At 48.4% G+C, this 21,439-nt stretch overlaps 2 protein-coding genes across 2 annotated transcripts in view; one reads left to right on the top strand and one right to left on the bottom strand.

Moving 5' to 3' along the window:
• TIMM17A (translocase of inner mitochondrial membrane 17A) overlaps positions 1 to 9,863 on the top strand; it is a 10,119-nt gene extending 256 nt beyond the window's left edge. Inside the window, exons 2-6 of the mRNA XM_085304132.1 lie at positions 3,689 to 3,788; positions 4,986 to 5,049; positions 6,499 to 6,627; positions 7,034 to 7,144; positions 9,536 to 9,863. Of these exons, the coding sequence (XP_085160258.1) occupies positions 3,689 to 3,788; positions 4,986 to 5,049; positions 6,499 to 6,627; positions 7,034 to 7,144; positions 9,536 to 9,606 (475 nt within the window). The 3' untranslated portion in view covers positions 9,607 to 9,863. The remainder of the gene's footprint in view (positions 1 to 3,688; positions 3,789 to 4,985; positions 5,050 to 6,498; positions 6,628 to 7,033; positions 7,145 to 9,535) is intronic.
• A 2,785-nt stretch (positions 9,864 to 12,648) lies between these two features.
• The window catches only part of ADIPOR1 (adiponectin receptor 1), an 8,992-nt gene continuing 201 nt past the window's right edge, over positions 12,649 to 21,439 (bottom strand). The window contains exons 2-8 of the mRNA XM_085304131.1: positions 20,843 to 21,071; positions 19,799 to 19,915; positions 18,784 to 18,955; positions 17,084 to 17,270; positions 15,676 to 15,863; positions 13,956 to 14,149; positions 12,649 to 13,557 (exon numbers count right to left, since the gene is read on the bottom strand). Of these exons, the coding sequence (XP_085160257.1) occupies positions 13,429 to 13,557; positions 13,956 to 14,149; positions 15,676 to 15,863; positions 17,084 to 17,270; positions 18,784 to 18,955; positions 19,799 to 19,915; positions 20,843 to 20,983 (1,128 nt within the window). The 5' untranslated portion in view covers positions 20,984 to 21,071 and the 3' untranslated portion in view covers positions 12,649 to 13,428. The remainder of the gene's footprint in view (positions 13,558 to 13,955; positions 14,150 to 15,675; positions 15,864 to 17,083; positions 17,271 to 18,783; positions 18,956 to 19,798; positions 19,916 to 20,842; positions 21,072 to 21,439) is intronic.

Genomic DNA, 21,439 nt, shown 5'->3' with positions numbered 1-21,439 from the left:
TGGCGGTGCCGCTGCCATGGCCGCCGCCCGGCGCGGGGAGGCGGCCGTAGGGGGACCTGTCTCCTCCCCCTCCGGCCCGGCGAGAGCGGCTGCCCCTTTGGGGCCGCGTAGCCAAAGCCCCGCGCTGGCAGGGGAGGCTGTGGTGGGGCCCCGCCGGCCGCTCCTCGCCGCTGGGAGGAAGGAGCCGAGCGGGGCCTAGTGCAGCCCGGGGCTGGCCTGCGAGCCTGGCCCCRGCGCCCTTCTGCGGCGGCGTGTGGCCGTCGGGCCCGCTGCCTCATGCCCGCGTAAACGTGCGTGTGAACGTAGACACGAGCTGCACGCGTGGCACAGCCCTGCACAGGCCCCTCCGAAGTGTCCCCTCGGGAGATGCTGCTGTTACCCTGCTTTTATTAAGCACGGACGTATCAGCGTGGAGCCAGGCAAAAATTTGTCCGCGTGGCTCCACAGGTATCTTTGCTAATGAATTGGCAGCATTTAAAACCGATCGCCTTTCAGCAGGGTCTTTGTAAGCACTCACGGTTGTATTTGTTACTATTTAAAGGTTGTATTTGTGATAATAAAACGTTTAAATGGGAGCTTAGATTCAGGAGTAAGCATGCGGAGGTCTGCCCTTTCCTACAAATAGTTATCTCTGACTATTCGTAAAACTTTTCTCAAAACTTTGGGAAATGCTCTCTTGCCACATTTTGAGTTCCTTCATAAACCTCAAGTCTGCATTTCTTCAGTCTCCGAAGTACCTCTAAGTCTGGGATAGTAGCAAAATCCGGTGATTTTTTTTTCTTTTTCCTTTTTTATCCTACTGTGAGTTGCAGGCAATCTTGTTCTCACTTGAATAAGACCATGAGCTGGTGAMCTTTTGCTGCTAAGCTGTAGGTTGGTTATCTGGCCCCCCAGGTTGTGTTTCGTCCCGCTTGCTGCTGGTCGCTCCCCGTTATCTCCCCATCCCTCCTGCCCGCAGAGTTCCTGTTTTGGTGGCCACCTCTGCTCCGGGACGTGACGACAGCGCTGTCAGACGTGCCTATGATTGGTGTCTCAGTCGCCTGCCTTAGCGAGGGTCTTTGCGTGGTCTCAGTTGCCACCAGCAGCGCTGGGATTACTGTAGGAACCTTGCCTTATCTCACATGCAGCTCAGAGCACCTCACTTTTCTGTTGTKAGTGGTCTCCATAAAATCAGCAAAGCAACAGTAACATCAAGCTTCTGTATAAGTGCCAAATAAGTAGTGGAATCATCTATTTTATTTTCTTCTGATAATTTGCATCAAGTACTGCCAGTGACAGTAGGGTTTTTCAGATACATATAGCATCTCTCCAGGAGTTCAAAGGAATTTAGGTATGAAGTAGTTGTGGTAGCATCGAAGATATTTTCTTACTTAAAAGCTCTTCCTGCAGAAGCTTGGAGAATAGTTTAAAAGCAAAATTAAGACCCCCCCCCGATGCTTTACATCTGAAGTGGAGTTAAGATGGGGGAAAAAAAGTCAAGGAAATCAATTCATGATTGAGGTCTAATTAATAAACCCTCTGTGAAAAGGTCACATTTTGCTAAATTGGGATTCTTTGACCTTGTGGGTAAATGGAAGATGGCTTGGCGTAATCTGTTTATATTTTCAGCAAGCCTTTTAACAAGATCATTCTTATAAGCTAATAGAGGAAGGGAGTTGTGATGAGATGTTTTATTCATAATGGAGTGCATCCAGATCTGGATAGGAAATGCAGAATACAGACACACACAGATATGTGCACGCACGCCCAGAAAGAATGACGCAGTAGCTTTTCTTGCTGGCATTACTGACAACAATGTGCCTGTAAAGTTCTGTACTTGTTACCATTTCCAAGTCATTAACATATATAAAATAGGAGACTTTGTGAAAAGACAATAAAACATGAAGTGGAGCTAAGCTTTTACTTATTTATTTTTTAATTCAGTCAAAACCAGAGGGAATTTGTAAGGAAATGGAGATGAAAGCATATTACAGGTAGAGCAGTAAAAATACCCAGCCTGTAAAAAATGCTATGGTGGGAAAATTTGAAATCCTTTCACTGTTGACTGGTTTCTGAATTGGATATGAGCCTGGCAGCGGGATGTAATTGTCCTTGTGGAAGATTAGGTGGAGTGCTTCTGCGTTTGGAAAAGCAGAGTAATGTCAGGATGCAAAAGTAAAGCAGCAAAATAAGGTCACGTGTCCAAACAAGTGGTTTATCTTCATTTGGAAGGTGTGCAGAACTGGTTAGACCATCCCATTAAAGTGCCTGTAGTGTTAGAGCGATTCAGAAATAGGTTATGAAAATAAGTAAAAAGCCTGGCAGAATTGAAAATTTTGGAACTTTCTGCAGGAAGAAAAAAAGAGTCATGACAAAATCACGCAGTACAACAAGTGATCTAGAGAAAAGTAGATAATGCTTTCCCCAGCTTCCAGGGGAAGAGAATTAACATGTTCTCACRTGCAAGAGTGTGTGATGACAGTGGAGCTGGATGCTATAGGGAGTTCTCAAGAATAGAAGCATTAAATTAAAAGTGAGGTTGAAAAAAATACATCAGTATTCATGTCTGTGGTTGTTCTCATTGCAAGAGAACAACATAAACATTGAACTATTCAATTTTGTGAGCACAGATGTTATTGTGGTCTAGCTTTAGGTAGGTTTGTTAGTTATTGCTAGTGCAGAAGTTGTAATCTTCTGAATGGTTAGCCTTTTATGAGTAAATATTTTGGTGCAAGATGAAAGAACCAAAATAACTTTTGTTAGTGTGCCTGCTTTGAAATTAGTGGCAGCGGCAGCAGAGGTAATTGCTGGTTAGTACTCACCTAGTTTCAAAAGTTCAATTTAGTGACAGAGAATTACAAGGTTCCCGTGCTTGGCAATGTTTTTCAAGGGGTTGGTGAAACCCAAATTAAAGCTCATCTCACCGTTGAAAGTATTTTCCACGAGGGAAGTGTTCTTTCTGTTGCAGAATTTCCCATGCTGTTCTGAAATGTTTGATTGCTCCCTGTTGCTGGAGGCGGGAATCCTGGCCTTCTGGACTCTAAATAGATCTAAGCGAGCATTCCTGTGTTTCTGTTTTAATGAACTTCAGAGATCCAGGATGCATCGGAAACAATCTTTGCAGTTTCACAAAAGATGACTTTGAAGTTTCGCTTTTAAATAACTAGAACTAATGAAAAATACGAGTAATTCAGGACAGCAGAGTTTTATGCTAGCTGTGAACCAGTCTTGYGTGCATTTGGCCACTAAGTTTTCTGTAGGTTAAGACAAGAATAAGAGCAATAAATTCACTTAGTTATTTAGATTGCGTAAGCAGARCTGAGCTGATTATTACCTGGAATTCTGAGTAAGTTTTCCACGGTGGAAATACGTTTCTGTGTCTTGTGTGAGGAATTCCAGTAATCCTTTTCTCTATTTGATGTTAACCATTCTAGGGAGACAAGTTGTAAGACTCCTGGTGAAAGTCGAGTTTGTTTTACTGTAATATTTGCTGTGCTTGCATTTTGTTGATGTCTGTTCACCAAGCTGGATGTGAGACACTGCAGCTGGCAGTTTGATTTTTTCACTCCGTTTTTGGATACTGTGACATTCATTTTGATGGTCAGTTCCCAGCTTGGATACATTGGATGTGTGAGTGGTGGATCTGTTACAGTTACCTGCGCATTTTTAACAGGGATTTTAGCGTTTTCATGTTTGTTTTTCTTTACAGTCCCTGGAGGATAGTAGATGACTGTGGGGGTGCTTTCACAATGGGAGCCATAGGAGGTGGCATCTTCCAAGCTATCAAGGGGTTCAGAAATTCCCCAGTGGTAAGTAGAACAGTTTGACAAATGCATTAAGGGTACAATTCTGCTTGCTTTTTCCCTTAATGATGAAACTTGCTAGAGGAAGGTGAAAGAGAAAAATTTTTTGTGTATTGAGTGGGAATAATTAATGACCTGCATGCCTGTCATTAATCCAAACCAGGAGTCTAAATCTGTGGCAAATATGTAGTAATAATTCTGTGGGGTCTTAGATGAACTCTTGCTGACCAGCAGCAATGGCTTAATGTGGGACAAACGGTGAGGTTGGATGTGTACAGTGCAGGTTAGTGATTATAGTTTTCTGGATTAGATCTTAAAGCCAAGTTTTCTCCTGTGTATGGATTTATGGCAGTGACAGGTATTAAAGAAAGTAATTTAATTTGCATTATCTTGTCTGCTGGCTATTTCTAGTTTAGAGAAGAAGAAAYAATTCCTGTTTCTCAGTTGCATTTATTTTCCCTGCTTATGGAAGGTACACAGCAAAAAGAGGACAAATCTGTTTCATGTGTATTTGAGAAATGTTGCAGGKGACTGTTGAGTGAAACGGAGAAAACACCTATTTTTCCTCTCGTATGTGCTATTTTGAGCTTAGGGAAGTTGCTTATAACTAAAGTAGATAAAATTCTTATAGAAATGGAATATTATATTATGCAATTTCCCTCTAATGCAGTCCCATGGTGCTCTTCTGGGTGGATTCTCCATGGACAGAATCTCCTAACTGCAGCTACATGCACAAGTTACCTGCCTAGATGCTGCTGTTTATTCCACTGGTGTCCTGTGTACAAGTTTGGTGAAGTAATCGGACATCAGAAAGGAAGAAATAATATATATGAAAAATAAAACACTTATTTTTCTAAAAGTGTTACTTTAAATGTCTTATTCCTTAAAAAATAAAATAATAGAAAAAATATAAACCCTGTACCACTACTGCCAAACAAACCTTGCACTTAAATAATTTAGYGTAATGTCTGATGGCTGTAATTAATTTCTGTAGTTTAAGCATGTGTTATGAGGATATGAAAAATATTAATGTATATGTAAAATGCAGTCTAAAATGACTGTGTTTCTAACAGTTTCTGGTCATAGCTCTTGAGGATGCTCAGAAATATGTCTGACTTGTGGCTGGTTTTGCCTATATACAGTCAGATTGCAGGCAAGATTTCACTCTGTTTTATTCTAACTGTCATTTCTGGTTTATTGTAGGGTGTAAACCACCGACTGCGGGGAAGCTTGACAGCTATTAAAACAAGAGCTCCACAGTTGGGAGGTAAGTGTAATTTTGTACCATTGTTACAGTCACCTTTCCATTGGCTGTTGATAGATAACCCAGTACTGGAATATAACATGGTACAAGCGCAGAGGCGCCTGAGATGCTTTGCAGCAGGCCAGCTGTGTTTCAGCAGGATTTGTTAGTCCAAACACTGTGTAAATATGGTTCTCATGCATCCAGAAATAGTTTAGGTCTGGAAGAAACGTGCTTTGTGATGCTTGTGTGTGGGTGATAAGTCAGGGTGAATAATTTTGTCAGACTTGAGCCAGATCTGTGCAGAGCTGCCTGGGAACCTGTGCATTGAGTGCACAGACCGGAGTTGTCTGATTAGCCCAGGTCTAGCTCTTACGGTGAGTGTAGACTATTGAGAGCAAGGAGCACTGCAGGTGCCCAGGGAAGGCAGCCAAATTGCCTTTGGTGGAAGCAGCCCAGGCCTGCAAACTGCAGTGCTACTGTGGACAATGTGAAAAAATGGGTATCCTAGTTTCCTGTTACCTCACATGAGAGAGAGGGAGAGAGATTTGTTCTGAAATGAAGATATTTGACTCATTAAAAGAAATGATCAGTCTCTGAGATAAATGAAGTAGGTCAGTGGATATGGTTAGGATTTTAGACTAGTTCCCCTGTGGTCAGCTGTGTAAAGTTCACTCATTCTTGTGGAATGTGTGAAAATCCAGAATCACGAAAACTGTGACTTGAGCCAAAATGATATTCTAACCTCTCAAAAGTGGTTCAGCATCAAAGTATGTCCAAAGAGCTGCTCATTTCCCATTATGCTATTCTAACAGGCAAATTGAATTATGATACTTTGAAAGGAGAAAATGGGATAGTGTTGTGGAGTAGGGGAATGTGGTGGCTGCAGCCTATGGTGACTGTGCAAAGAGAGAGGAATTCATCCTTCTGTATCTGCTTCATTTTTTGCAGTATTAAGCTTTCAAAGGCATTAAGACACTTCAAAGTGCGTTCTGAAAACTATCACATTCTCTTTGTGTCTGTCATGCAATACAGACCAATACTAATCTCTTGAGATGCCAGAAACAGGATAAGATGCTAAATTGTTGTACCTCATTCTGTGTGAGTAAATATGTTAAAATGTTACTTCATTTTTTTCTATATGAAAGTTCTCTGAGTGAATGTACCTCCATTAGGATGGAAGTTCCATTATAATCAATGATATTTGGTAGGTTTTCTGTTGTTGATTTGAGTTAGAGGTTTATATAAATATGTATGTATGTCATTGGGCAAGTTTTTTCTCAATATAGATTTTTCTTTTTAGCCAATGTTTTGTTGCTGGCTTTCTTTGGTTCTTTCTGAATTTGAATATGCTTTCATATCTAAAAGCAAGTACTAATATTACACCATTTCTTTATTATATGGCTCCAGTAAAACAATGTCTGGCTTGCCTGCTTTGTCTAATCTGTTGGTTTTTTTCCAACTTTCTAATAGGTAGCTTTGCTGTCTGGGGAGGACTCTTCTCCATGATTGATTGCAGTATGGTAAGAATGAGAGGTAAAGAAGATCCGTGGAATTCAATCACAAGTGGAGCCCTAACTGGAGCCATATTAGCTGCGAGAAGTAAGAAATGAAGCTCTAGGAAGATATTAATTGAAAAAGTTTCATATTCTAAATGTAGAGTTCTTATCATTATAGTGAAGCAAAAGCATATGATATTCAGACTGGAATTTCCTTATAAGCACAGCAGATTGAAAGATAATCTTAAACCTTTGTCCTGTGCTTATGAAAGTAATAATTATGTTCTCAAACATTACCGGTGTTCTTTTGTTTCCTTGAGGAAGCGGGGGGGGGAGTTGCCTAGTAATTATCCTTTTATTGGTGATGTTAATTAGGCTTAATGGATGCAAAATTGCTGCTTTTGAGTCTGCTCATAGGAGAGATTATAACTATAAAAAGAGAACTATAATGTGCCAAGTAATACATCAAAACCAGAAAAAAGGACGTGTTTTGTACTTTTTATTTTTAGATGGACCTGTTGCCATGGTTGGATCTGCTGCAATGGGAGGAATTCTCCTAGCTTTAATTGAAGGAGCTGGTATTCTGTTAACAAGATTTGCATCCACACAATTTCCGAATGGTAAGGAGCCATCAGATTATGGTATTGCAAGGCTTCTGTAATGTAATTTGAAAATGTGCACACTGAAGAATAGCCATTTTGTGGAAACAAAGTAGAAAAAAAGTACCTAGATGAATACTATTGGTGTGGGTTTGACTGCTGTGCACTTCTTTCTCTTTCATTTCAATGTCTTTTATCTTTTTCTGTTCCTCCACTTAACAAGCACTCTTCTAAACTGTCAAGTCTCCAAAAACGGTATAGTGATAGAAACTCTACCACAAAGCATGTGTTGTGCCCAACAAGTAACTTTCTGTTCAGTGGTGCTCCCTGTTTCAGCTTGTCTCCTGAAATAAAGATGCTGATGAACTTTGTAGGCATTAACATGATATCCCTAACAAATTGTTTGGTTGTATAGCACATATGCAAACTACTTATATAGATTCACAGGGAAAAATGTTGACGATTTAGTCCGGACATTACTTGTRTCTGCATGTGATTCATAAGGATGCACATTGGCCCAAAGACTGTGTTTTTTAGTGCTGCATCTCTTCCAGACATCAGTCTTATGATGCAGTAAATCTACCCTGCCAGTTGCTCAGAGRAGCTGCTCTCAGGGAGAAAGGCAGCTCATAAGATTGGAGAAAGGCAAGAAGGAGCTGCACATTGCTGATGATGCAAAACGTTTTCTAATTTTCTGTCTGTGGGATGCCAATTCTAGAGAAAGCTACACATACTTGAGTTGCCACACAGCAGAGCAGAGACGTAGAAATGTGGTGTACTTGAGGATTTTTGAAGGCACGGTGGGACGCAGTTCAGATAATTTGGGATTCATCTGAGCAAAATATGCAGATGTGGGTGGTGTTAACAGAGTAAACACCCTAACCCCATTCTGCCGACTCAAGCCCAGATGGGACTTGCAGATACTTGCAGCTCCTTACTGCTAGAGACTGGACCCTGCGTGACTGAGAGCAGGGATGTCCCTGGTATCCACAGTCTTATCAGCCTGTGAAATCAGTGTTCTGCCCTGTCCCCTTATACATCAACACAACCCTGTCACATGGGGACAGAAGCATTTTAGTCAATGGCTGCCTAGTGGGTAACATAACAGGTTTGAGAGAATAGCAAGCAGCAAGTTGTGGACAAGACAGATTATTCTAGCAGGCGAGATATGGTCTCTGTGCAAATGTGTGGATGATCCAGATTTAAATGCAGTGACCAGCAGGCAGAGACAGATGAAAGATTTCAAAGAGGCATAGTGGTCATGGTGATGGTGTTTTTCTTTTTTAAGCCATTGAGAAAACTAGAACTACTTTTTTAAGTAAAATGCAAGCTGAGACCAAATCGTAATTGTTTTGCTGAGGACAGAGTGCTTTCCATATTTATTCTCTAATATTTATATGGTAAGAGTGACCAGTCCTCTTACAATTCAGAGCAGTGGGAAATCCTAAACTGTACTGACTTCTGCAGTGATGGTATTATAATCTATGTTTTTGCACTTTGTGTGTGTTTTTCTAATGAGATAACTACCCATATTTTCCAGAATGCAGAGAGGGAAATAGGAAGTGTGACAGCTCAGGATATGCAAAGCTGGTTGACCTGTGGTTGTGTTATGATAAAAGCTGTGTAGATACAGCTGTGTTTGTTGTTACASCCTGGTTGCAGTAACGCTATGCACTTTTTGGATGGTACAAACCAAAGTAACATGCCAGTCTCCAGTTGCCCCACCTTACTTTGGAAGGAATATAGACAAAAACACTGGCGTGGAAAGAACTAGCACTAAGCCACTAATTCCTGATAGACTCTCCCTTTCAGGTTTGCTCACTGGTGTTCTTTGTGCAGTCTAAATAATTATAATTTGTTATCTCAATACAACAACATTTTAGAATCAGCTTTAGTGAAAGAGTATCATCTGAGTGTTATAATTTAATCTCTCTTAAATTGCCTACAGTAAGAAGTATGGCTTCCCTGTAGCAGCATGTTAGTAAGATGAGTCGGGAAGCTGACTCCATAGTCATTTGTTCCGTTCCAYTGGCTTTCTTTATTGTCAGGCAAGTTACTGTGGGTAGACTTTTACAAGGTGCCCAAGTTCAACTGAAGGGCAGTAAGGCAGAGGTTTCTAGCTCCTTTAGGTGGCTGAAAATGTGTACCTTTCCCTGCTCTGTCTCATTTCCCTATCTATAAATGAGTAAAAATATGTTCCCTATTGGAATGAGACTGTCAATGCATAAAGCTCTTGAAATTCTTTGAATGAAAAAAGTCAAATGTAAAGTCTTGTTATGGAGTTCGTCCATTTCAGAAAGGATTTGTATTTAAAAGAAAAAAAGCTGTCGATGTGTATCACGCTTTTAGTATGAAGCATCTTTTGTCTTTTTGTATTTCTTATTTGCCTTTTTTCTGTTGCCTTATTCACAGGCCCTCAATTTTCAGATGACCCCTCCCAGTTGCAACCCTCTCCATTTGGCGACTACAGACAATACCAGTGATTATCCTCATTCTGCTAGTTTATATTGTTACGTGAGCTGTAATTTAAAATGCTGGAGGACCAAGATGCGGTATGTTGTAACACCAGTTGTAGTCTCTTATACAAACTATGCCAAGAGGACCTTCAGCACTTTCCAGTGTAAAGTTGCACAGGAGAACTTTTAGAAGATGGTTGATATATTTATTCATAATAGATTCCATTGCTGTAATGTTAATACATGTCTGATAGAATATATGGAGATTTAACACAAGGACCAAATGGAGTCTTGTAATCCTTTGGACATGGACTGAAATGAATTTCTTTGGAGTCTTCTCCGAGACACGACATTAACCATCAACAATTAAAGCGTCTGGCATTTAGCCTCTTCCCTATGAGGTTTAGGTTGCAACACAGATTTCAGCTTAAGGCAAAGAGTATATCTACATACAATCCTGTTTTACATTCCTGAGGCAAATATTATTGGGAGGATATGCAAGCCAGTGAAAGTTACTTCCAGCAATATATTTTTCACATTGTTCTATGTTTTCTACATTATTGCCATGCAACTGTTCTGGATCCACAGGCTGCAGCCTACTTCTGGCCTTCCCATAAACTGCCAAGGCCCTGGGCCCTTTTTTGCAAAAGGCAGCAGCTTGGTAATTCCTCTGCTGTACTGAGTCCATAGCTTTGGCTTCAGCWCCACTGCTGCTTACTGTGGCTCCTGTAACAAGCTCAAAAGGAAGCAGTGTAGAAACTTCCCCTCCTAGAACTGTTCTGTAAGGAGATGGCCATAGGAGCCCAGAGCAGAAGGAGATGAGACAAAACATGTAGATYTCTTGGGCTGGAGAAGTGAAGCAAATTCTGCCTGAATGCATGCTGTTATTGCAGCCTCTCTTCTCCTGACATCTTGGATCCTGTCCTCCAGCTGCTCTGGAAAGAAGCATCAGTACAACATTTACTCCATGTTTTTGTTCTTAAAACTCCAGTGGTGGAGGCATGTTTCCTTTTGCTAGCAGTTAAAAAATTGTATCCAATTTGTATCCAGTGGGGTTTTCTGTTGTATGTCCTAATTAACTATTGCTTGCTGGCAGTTCTTCATAGAATATTCATACTCGTACATTTGCTTTTGTAATAATCTCTGAGCCACTTCGTGGCTGTCCTCCTGCCTGGGAAGGTGCTTAATCTCTGCACCCTCTATGAAGAAACTAAATCAGACCTGTTTAGTAGGAGGAGAGGATGAACACAACACAAAAGTGGTCACTGTAACGTTTGGTAAACAGGGAATTAGAATTGCATGGTGTGTGCATGCARTAGTAAGATCCTGAATGTAGGACTCCTATGTCCTGTCATTCTGTAAAAATGAGAATTTCATGCCTGTTTCCATTCTCTTGCCTGTCCTAAAACTCCTCCAGGACTACTGTGCCTTGCTTTCTGATTGCCTGGTACCTGACTGTTTAGGCTAGTTGCTGCTGGTGTATAATTTTCAAAACTCTTTAGCAAAAAAAGCACTGTATTTGTGAAGACATGTTGTCGTGCTTTGCTGCTTACTTGGTTCCTCAGGTGAACTGTAAAGACAATTTTTGTGATTTATGTCACTCAGCCAGAGTGTGCTCTCTCTTGTTTTTGGCTGGCATCCCAGCCATGAGAAGAGGGGGGCAAGTCACTGGTATTTGAGAGAGAATTACACTGTCATCAGTGGAGCCTCCACTGGCTATCCAAATCTGCATGTTAATCAGCAGATGTTTTTTTTCTGTACTCCCTATGCAGGATCAGAGCTCTCTGGCACTGTTCGAATCCATGTGTTTCCCAGGGGGGCTGGGCAGCAGGAGCACACCAGCCTCTGCTTAGCTGTCGTTAACCTACAGCTTGAGGATTTTATTTACCAGCCTGACTCTTGCACCACTGAAACATCCTTAGGGGTTTGCTGAGGAGGGGAAATATGACTCAGCTGAAGCCATTTCAGGCTGCTGCTGTTACTGCAATGCTCTGCCCTCCTGGCACGGGGATAGCTCATTTTGCCTGAGAGCTGAGTGCTTCCCAGGATGGGCCAYGTGCTGTTGCTGTCCGCCAGGAAGAGCCAGGCCAGCAGGAGCTCGGGAGCCCGCTGCTCCGAGCAGTGCTGTGCCCACAGCGCCCGGCCTTTGCAGCAGGTGCACAGAAGGCAGCTCTTTGCTCATATTTAAACAGCACCCTGGAAACACACGCAGGTGGTGTCTTGGCTCTGGGGCATTTTGTCTGGGAACAGATTTCAGCCAGGGCTGTGACCTAGGGGGGGAGGGGGCTGCAGGACAGGTTGTAAGTTGAGCAGCCTTTGCAGTTCCCAGAGCCAGGCTGTATCCRAGCCTCCTCCAAAAAGGAGTTACCACGCACAGGCAACACAAACCATTCCAGCAGCAGCTGGCAGGCAGCAGGGGACAGACTGTGACACAGGGAGGAGGTGGCCCTGCCTGGCAGGCAGGAAATCCCTTGCTCCTCTGTAGCATAGTGAGCCTCAGCTGCCCAAGATGAGCTTTATTTTACCTGTATGCCCCATAGACTATCAGGTTGCAAGGCCTTTGCTGTGCATGGAGAGCTCAGTGTCTGTCCTCCACCTGGATCCCGCCAGCCCTCAGGAGCAGAGGAGGAAAGGCAGCAGCTCCTGCTGCCTGCCCAGGGGGGCAACGCACAGTCAGTGGCCGGGGAAGGGCTTCCTGCTCTGTTACCTCTGCAATACTGAAAAACTTCCTGTGGTTTATTGCTGATGTTTGGGCTGTCTTAACTCCCTGCTGCAGCTGGGAGGAATTGCACTGCTCTCCAGCACCTCAATGGTTTGGCACTGCTCCTGCCTCTGAACCSTCTTCGCAGCAGCCATCCACACCCAGTACAGTCCCTGGGGGTACTTGGACTAGCGCAGACAGTGCTCCAGGAGACTTTGTGCCGCATCCCAGCACCCAGAAGCACAGCCGCAGCCATCCTCCAGCTGTACAGCTCCTGCCTCGGCTCTGCAACAGCACAGCTAGAGAGGAGCGTCTTCCAGGTCCCCRGACACCAGCCACCCAATAAACGACACAGACACTACCAGCACGACAGTAACTATTGACCTTTTTATTTCAATCAGCTACAGCAGCTCTACATTCTCCTAAAACACTGTCCTTCCTTTACTACCACAGACAGCAGGGGAGCCAAGTACACTGCGGTGGCAGCAAGTCTTTTTAAAGCTTAGTATTAAATATTAAATACTCTCTCATTTATGTTTACATTACTTTGTCAAGGAAAGAAAAAAAAAGACAATTAAAACTTAAGTTACATGAATCTGTGTCCGTGCCCCTGGGCAGCAGCAYGGGGGGCTGCCCCCAGTGAGGCAGCTCTGCTGCAAAGGGATATGCAAAATCTCTGGCCCTCGGCCTGGTAGTGCGTGACGCCGCTCGCCCTGGCGGTGAGCTACGGAAGGGGGTGCTCGGCTGTGCCGGCAGCGGAGTATCCGTGCCCTTTGCTTTCAGAAATCAGCATGCCTGGAAAGGTCGGACAAGCCCGGTGCAGCTCAAACACTGTCTGGAGGAGGCGAGGCCTTAGAGCACGCGGCAGGGCTGGCTGCCGGGGCCTCTGTTGCCTCCCCTCAGCCCCAACAAAGTGCATGGGAAAGGGGGTGAGGATTTGGTCGACAGGAACTTCACTAAGAATTTTTCTGATTCTTTTTCCTCTCTCTTTTCTTTTTTTTTTAAAAAAAAAAAAAAAATTTTTTTTTTTTTTTGTTTTTTTTTTTTTTTTTTTTTTTTTTTTTTTTTTTTTTTTTTTTTTTTTTTTTTTTAAGCAAAGAGAGTTTAAAAAGCACTTAGGAAGCTTGTACTAAAATCACCAGCCATTCTCAGAGGAGAGAGTCATCTGTGCACCCCCCTTCGAGTCCATAACGAAACTCCTGCAAGTTTGAGACACCATAGAAGTGGACAAAGGCCGCAGCCACCACGAGGACGTGGAAGATCTGATGCGACTGGAACTGCGGGGAAGCAAAAAAGCCTTTTGGGTTAGACCGAACAGAGTCGAAGCAATGTCAGAAGACCTCCTCCATGCCACTCTCCACACCACCCCAGAACTGTCCTCCGAGCTGCACTTTCCCTCGCCTTGTTGCTCCAAGGCAGCACTTTCTGCCCCGTATTTTAGCCCTGCCCCGCTTGCTCTCCACGGCTGTTCAAGGCAGGCTGCCAGTGCACTCACTGGAGCGCACCACAACCACCCGCCCCGTGGCGGGACATCTCCCAGCCACCTTCTCCTCGTCTCAGGGCAGAGGAAAGGCCACATCCCAGATCCCTTCACCCCGAACCTCTCCACTGCTTCTCTGCAGCACCTCGCTCACTGCTTCTGCCCAGACCTTATCCCGCCGGGAACTGCACTCACCCAGATGTCAAACTTGCCCGGGAAGAAGCGCTCGGGTATGCGGGCAGCGTACAGCCCCGCTCCCGTGATGTACATCACGGCCATGAGGAAGAACCAGCCCATCTGGCCAACGGTGGTGGCTTTCACAAACCCTTCGGCAATGGTGAAGTGCATCGTGGGCACGACGCCACTCAGCCCCAGGCCCAGAAAGACGCCTGGGACGAAGAGGAGAGATCAGCAAAGGGGAGCTCAGTGTGGCCAGGGCTCGCCTCCCACCAGCTCCCCTCACACCCTCGTCCTGCACAAAAGGGAAGCTCCTAGAGGAGCTAGCAGCTTTTCTTCACTCAGTCCCGAAATATCAACCCCCACGGTCCTTCATCCTTCACAAAATGAGGGATTTACAGCTCTACATCGCAGTCAGAACCTGTGCTGACCCCACTGCCTGCTGGGCTGAGCTTGCCCTGCACACATACATTCTCTCCCCCGCCACAGCTCCGCTCCTGGCCGTGGAACAGCCCTTTCCGAAGGCGTCAGCCCTTTGGGTCACACACAAAGCCTCACAAGCACAAGGAACGTGGCCTGCAAACAGCCACAGCCAGCCTGCCCAGACGAGATGGCCGCCAGTCATTTGTTCCCTGAAGCTGCGTTGAGCTCAAAGGGCAGGTGCTAATTAGCAGTGCTGAAATTTTCAGCTTTCACATCTAATTAATTCAGTAGAAAGCAAGCGGCACTGCAGCGAGGCAACAGCCCAGAGAGGCTGCGGCTTGTACTCGCAGCAGGAAGCCGAATCCCCAGCAGGCAAGGAGGATCTGGCCCAGGCAGCAGCCTCGCTGCACACCTGGCGTGGAAAGCAATCCTTTCCACGAGCCAGGAGCTGTGATCCCGCTGCGGACCAACACCCAAGAGGCCCCCATGTGAGAGTCTAGGCTGCCGCAGGAGTAACAGCAGGGCTGGGAGTCCCATCCTGTCCTGCCCTCTTCCAAGGGGGTTTCGACACACTGCACTCGTGTGGGTCACGAGCCAGTTGCACTGCCTGGCCTCCTGCTCACGCATCTCTCGTCACACAGCGAGGATGAGGATTCCCAGGAGGTGAGTGTGGGCAGAGGCATTTCTCCATGCTCACTGGTGCTTAGCGAAGCTGATTTAATGTGCTGGGCTCCGTTTCAGAGGCTGCAGCAGGGGCTACGCAGGGCGCGAGAATTGCCCCAGCATCACCACAGGGGCGCGGAGCAGCTCCGTTCCCACTGCCCAGCCCCAGCCTCCAGGAAGGCAGGTACGTGCCAGCGCGTACTCGGCAGGGGGACGGACAAGGGAATCTCTTCCTCCCTGGAAGAGTGTCAGCTTTGTGCTGCCAAAGTGCTTCCTGGAGAAGGCAGCTTCGCGCAGCACAGCCCCAGGCCTCCCAACCACCTCTTACAGGGCTATTTTTAAACACTGCCTGCCTGTTCCAAACCTCAGGGGTGCTGAGTGCCAGGTGGGGCTCAGGCCTGCTGCGCTGGCCAGCGGCCAGGCCCTGCTCAGCAGGGGATTCAAACCCCCAGCACGGCGAGAGGAAGGAGGAGACCTCTCGCTGCTGGGAGCTGCTGCAGGGCAGTGGGGTAGTCTGGGGGAAAACTAATTCTATACGTGCAGGTGCTAAGAGCTTTTTGGGGTACCCAGAAACCTCGCTCTGGGATCCTAGCCATGCAAGCCCTCTGGGAGCAGCTCCCTGAGTACGGGCGCACGCACGGGGCTCTCCTACCTGCTCTTGTCTGCCTGTGCTTGGGGGTCGCAAACCGGTCCCACTGAGCAACGATGATTGCTGAGATGCCCAGGACACAGACGATGGAGAGGTAGATGAGTCTTGGCTGCGGGGAGCAGTAGAAYGAATAATAGAGCCACGGGACGAAGCTCCCCATGATCAGCAGTGCAATTCCTGAATAATCCAGCCTGCAATCAGAGTGTAAAGAGAGAGGGAGAGTCACAGGTGAGCCTGGAAACCCGTCCCCTACCTGTGTTCTCTTGGTAACAGTGTGTTGGTACCCTCTATCCCATCTGTACCCTAGTGGAGTCACCACGGCCAGACAGATGGCCATGGCCACCTGGGTGAACATGACTAAGAACTGAAGCAGCACATCCAGAGAGGAGAGGAGACAGRAGAAACATCCCAGGCCTGTGGCTTCTGAGGATGCAAGTGGAGCTTAACAGGAGTGCAAGAGACGAACGGCAACTTGCTGGATGTGCAGAAACTGCCCGAAGGGGATGTGCACTCAAGCAGCTGCCGCAGGATGCCGTGGGCATTAGCCCTTGCGCATGCGGGTTTGACTGCTGTCCTTCACTGCAAAGTGCTTTCGATCTATCGATCCAGGAACTGTTTCGCCACCAAAATGCAGCCACTTGTGTACCCCCCGCCACCACGGYGGCTGTGCAAGCGCTCTCCCCGAGTACGCAAGGACGTTTCTGCTAAGGGCACTGCAGCACTGTCTGTTTGGAAGACACGAGCCCACAGGATCTCTGGGGTTTGTGCAAAGGAGATTGGCAGGATTTCCCAGCGAGCAGCACACAAGTAAATACCTTTGACAGACTCGCGTGTGCAAGGTCTTATTTGAAAGCCTTGCTGCTGTTCTCCCTGTGCCATGAAGGCTGATGTGAGCTTAATTCTAAGAGCAGTCTGTGTGCTGACCTCAGAGAGGAGCRCTGGCCACAGCCCAACATTTCTACTTTGCTGGAAATTGTTTGTTTTGTTTTCTTCCAGTTTGGTTTTATGCCAAATTGGACCTGAACCAAAGATTCTGAAAATATTCAGTAAACTGGAAGCTCCCTGGTCCCACAGTTGACCTGCAAGACAGACCCCTCCTYATTTCACTGCCTCGAGAGGCACAAAGGCTTTGGGACCCTTGGGAATCGCACATTCACAGGGTCTCTGTCCTCGTAGACCCATATTCTCAGGGGGCTTTTGACTCAGCAGCTTCAAGGTGCCTCAGCACAGGGCAAAGCCATCCAGGATCCAGCTGCGGTTCCCTCTGAACTCCACACTGGATTCACTGAACTCTCCCTTCCCCCAAGCATAAGACATGTGGGACTTAGCAGTGCAGCATTTTCCAAGARAAAATGCTGCGAGAAATCAAAACTGCCCACGAGACCACTCAACCRCACTTTGGCTGACTCACTTTGAAAAAGTCCGTGAGACCTTTTCTGAGTGACAGTAGACAGTGTGGAAAAGCCAGGAGAAGCTGAGGCACAGCACTGCTCCGAGGAAGAACATCCCAAACACCACCTTCTCCTGGAGAGGAGCCATGAAATACATGTTGGGCCGCAGCATGGTCAGGATCCCCAGGCAGAGGAACAACACAAAACCTGCAGACAACACACAAAGCCGGCAGTTAGATGAGGCAGAACGGAGGTGGCCCAACGCCCTCCATCCAGCACCAACGCTGAGCACGTGACAGATGAGTCGACCCCCGAAAGATAAGCAGCGCGAACTGAGAGCGCTGGCAGCAAGGCGGGGTGGGTGATACGCAATAGATGGGGTGAGTCTCCTGCCCATGCACACACGAGAAACAGCTCCGCAGGCTTGTCCCAGCACAGGGCTGGCCCGGAGCAGGCATGTTAGCAGGGGCAATGGTTACTGCRGACAAGCCAAGGCAAGGGGAACCTTGTGAGATGGCAGGGTCAAAGGTATGCTTAGGCTCAGGGTTATTTTTAAGGGCTGTTAGCTCATTCCTGAGTTTCAGAGGAAAGTGTTATGAGATATTCTGTCACACCTAACATCTATTTTCCTTCCCTAGAGTAGAAACAGCTTGCCTGACGCGTGCCGGCAGATCTACTGAGCAGCACAGGCAGAACGGCCACAGCACAGCCTGGTCTTGCCCCAGCCAGCCCTTAAAGCCTTGGGTCTCTGTGCTGTCCCTCTGGGAGGGGGTCCTCTGAGTCCTCAGCCCAGGCTGGGGCTCTCCACAGAGAGCCAGGAAAGCACATGCCTGACTAGGTCCCTCTCGTGCCCTGTCAGGCACCAGCAGATCCTGATCCTACCCAAACCGGCCGTTAGTTCTTGTGGAGCATGGGCAAAGCCACAAAACGTCACCAAGCTCAGACCTTGGGCCCTGCAATGTTGCTGTGAGGAAGTGCCCTCTTCTCCCCTCCAGTCCCTTCACCCAAAGCCCCAGGTGCTTAGAGCAACCACATCCACAAGGAATCAAACTGCTTTTCTGATGGTGCTGAGAAAAKGTGAAGCTGGATCCAAGCTGATTCAGAGGAAGCGGAATTGGCCCTGAAAGGATCTAATCCGAGTCTGTCACGACTTATTTAAATACAGTCCTKGCGCAAGATGGGGCTTGGGGTTCTCACTCTCAGGCATCTTGTGACTGAGCTGCTTGTGAGAGCAYGACCAGGTGGCCACAAACGATGCTGAAAGGGAGGCCCCAGGAGGCCTAAAACAGCAGCCAAGGAGGCCTTAAGGCAGGGGTTTAGGACCCTGGGTAAAGCAGAAATTCCTTCTCTCTGGTGCAACACACCAGCCCCACTAAGACTGGCTGCCTCACAGCCACATGGGTTTTGCTTCGTCAGCTCCAACCTCCATCAGGAGTGAAGCGTGGAGCGATACAGCTGCTGTCCCGGTCCAGCAGCAGCCCAGGAACCCACGAGCAAAGCCACCACGAGCAGCGTCCCCTCCTCTGCCAGCAGGCTTGTTTGGAGGTAGCAAGGGGACAGACCAGAGGACCCAGCAAGTCCTAGTTCTTAAGCAGGCCAGCCTAGAAACAAACCCAGCCAYGAAAGGCCTCCCTACGCTGCGTGCATCCAGGGCAAACCACATCTTCAACCCCATAGAAGCACGGCCCAGCCCCACAGCTACTGACCCCACCGCAGGTACCTAGCAAGTGCGTCCAGATGTTTCCCGTCTCGGTGTGTATTCGGAAGATGCTCTTGAAGCAGGCTCGGAAGGACGGCATCGGAGGTCTGTGTCCGTGCAGGAGGTAATCGTTATCCTTCAGCCAGTCAGGCAGCACGTCGTAGGGGATCACACGCCAGCGCCCTTCCCACACCTGCAACACACCAACCCGTGCTGGTGGCTCCTAGAGCTGGCACTTGCCAAAGAATCAAGGCAGCCCAGAGACTCAGGTTTACTCGCCCCAGGGAGCCTGGAGTCTCACACAGAACAAAACCACCAAGACTCTTCCTTACAAACGAGGCTGAAAAGGCCCCTGTAATTCTCCCCCAGAAGAGGAAGTTCAACTTTTACAACATCAGGCACCCTGTGGACCCTTTAAACCACCTACATCCTGCAGAGAACTTGCCACATCCCACCCTGGGGAGTTGGAGATGATCTGCACCCTCTCATTTGACCCATCAGCACCATAAGCAATCTCTCTGTTCTCTGCAGTGAGGAGTTCCCTTTAAGTTTGGTCAAGGAAAAGGGATCTCAGCTTGCTGATAGAACTGTCCTGGACCTCAGCATTATGGCACTGGTCACCCAAAACGGGGCGCAGTGGGGCAGAGCAGAGGCACCAGGCAAAACCAGCAGCAGTGCTCCGWGCTCCCCTTCCCTGCCTGGACACACACAGAGGCTCTCCAAACCACTCCAGAGGTTAGTGTTTGTCTGAGGGGGCTAGGCACAACCTCCAGGTGCTGATCAGGAAYGCCGGCGCTTCCCAGCTGCTGCCATCTGCTTCCCACATCGCTCCCCAGAGACGCTGCTGGGAGCAGGCCCAGGCGGCGAGCGGAGCCGGAGCAGATTGCAGGCAGAGCCGCGCGGCTGCGCAGCGCTCACCTCGCCCGGGGCCAGGCAGAGCGACGCAGCCCAGTCAACACCCTGGGGCATTCGGGCTCCTCTCATTCTCCCAAACCAGGGTCGGGGGGTGAGGGGGAATCACTACAAACTCCTGTACCTTATACACAAACTCTTCCATCTTCTCCATTGCGTGGTGAGCCTGCAGGGGCAGAGTCAGCACACGGACCACCTCCTCCTCTTCCTCACGGGTCGCTGGGCATGGCGGGTCTTCAGCCTAGAGGGATAAAAGCCAGGACGGAACGATTCCAGCTCACTGGAGGAAAAAGAACACTGGAGAACAGCAAGTCTTTTCTAAGAGCACCTAGGGGCTTCATCCCCCCCGAGGAAGACGGACAGGACTCACTGGTCACCACTGCTTATGCAACATGTTACTGTCTTAACCATCTCAGGCAGGCTAATCCCAGATTTATTCTTGTTTAAAGGCAGGATTACATGGAAGGATTTTCATCCTTACAACCATGCCTGCAAGCTGAAACAGCCACTTGGCCCAGCCAGGCTGACCAGCCCAGGAAATCCAACTGTTTGGGTAATCATCTTTCCCAGTGCTCTCCCACAAGTGCTGGGAGCAATCTRCCTGCCCAGTCTCAAATTTCCTCTTTCCTCCTTTTCTTTTAGCAGGTTTGGGAAGGTGATTTCTAGCCCYAAAGGCCACAAAACAGCTGAAGGACTAAGAACACCCCATTCACTCCAAGCACCCGTGCTGGCATGCAAAGACAGCACATCTTGGCTGACATCTCTGCACAAGGTTTATGTCTGCACAATAAGAGAAGTTTCCRGGCCAGATTCCTGGACAGCTTAGAGCACAGCACAGGCAACTTGTCAGCTTTTGGGTAAAAAAGCACCTCACAGCCTCTTTGCACTGACTCAAAGCAACTACTAGWTTCAGGGCTTGGGAAAATACGCTACATTTCCAGCTTGCATCCTTCAAGCTGCTAATGGGATAAGGAGCAAATTTCTAGGTTAATCCTCAAGGACAGCGTTGAGGAGTCTGAGCAGGGAGGAGCGGATCTGGCTGCGACTCCAGCGCACATCCCRCTAAGGCTGCCCGTCACCTGCCAGCTTTGGGCTGATCAATGGGGTGAAACGCTGGCAGAGCGGGAYGGGTTAGGAGACACGGGGCGCGCGAGGGCTCAGGGCTTACACCGGCCGAGCCGGCGGCTCCCTGGTCCCCCTTCTCCTCCAGCAGCGGCCCCAGCTCGGCCAGCTCCAGGTGGGCTCGCTCCCGGCYGGCGGCAGCCAGCCCGTTGCCCTGCCCGGCGGCGGCAGCTTTGCGGGACGCCATCGGGGTGGCAGGTGGTCCTGGTGGTCGAGGGCTGGGGCGACGCCGCGGCTGCCGGTGCAGGTCCCCTCCGCGTCCGTGTGCCGCCGCGCTGSCGAGGGAGGAAGAACAGAGTCACCGCCACCGGCCCCGGCAGCCCCCCCCTCGCGTTACCGGGCACGGGCCCGCTGACAAACCGTCCGCAACGGGCAGGGACCGGGACCGGGACTCCCACCCCCGTACCCGAACCCGCCTCGGTGCTCCCGGCGGCGGCACCGACCTCCCCGCCAGGCCGGGCCGAGCCTCGCGATTGGTCCGGGGCCGCCGCAGCCAGGACGACATGCGGAGCCGCGGCAGGGTAGCGGGCGGGCCCGGACGCCCCGCTCAAAGCCCCGAGGGGGTCGCGGTGCCGGTGCCGGCGGCGCCTCCCCGCTTTCCCCCCCCCTCCGGTCCGCGAGGTCCCGCCCCGCGGAGGTGGAC

This window comes from Rhea americana, unplaced genomic scaffold (genome assembly GCF_003343005.1).
Source record: "Rhea americana isolate MKP2758 unplaced genomic scaffold, rheAme1 scaffold_203, whole genome shotgun sequence".
Taxonomy (NCBI): domain Eukaryota; kingdom Metazoa; phylum Chordata; class Aves; order Rheiformes; family Rheidae; genus Rhea; species Rhea americana.
The sequence above is the reverse complement of the archived record's forward strand: the minus strand, read 5'-3'. Positions and strand labels throughout refer to the sequence as shown.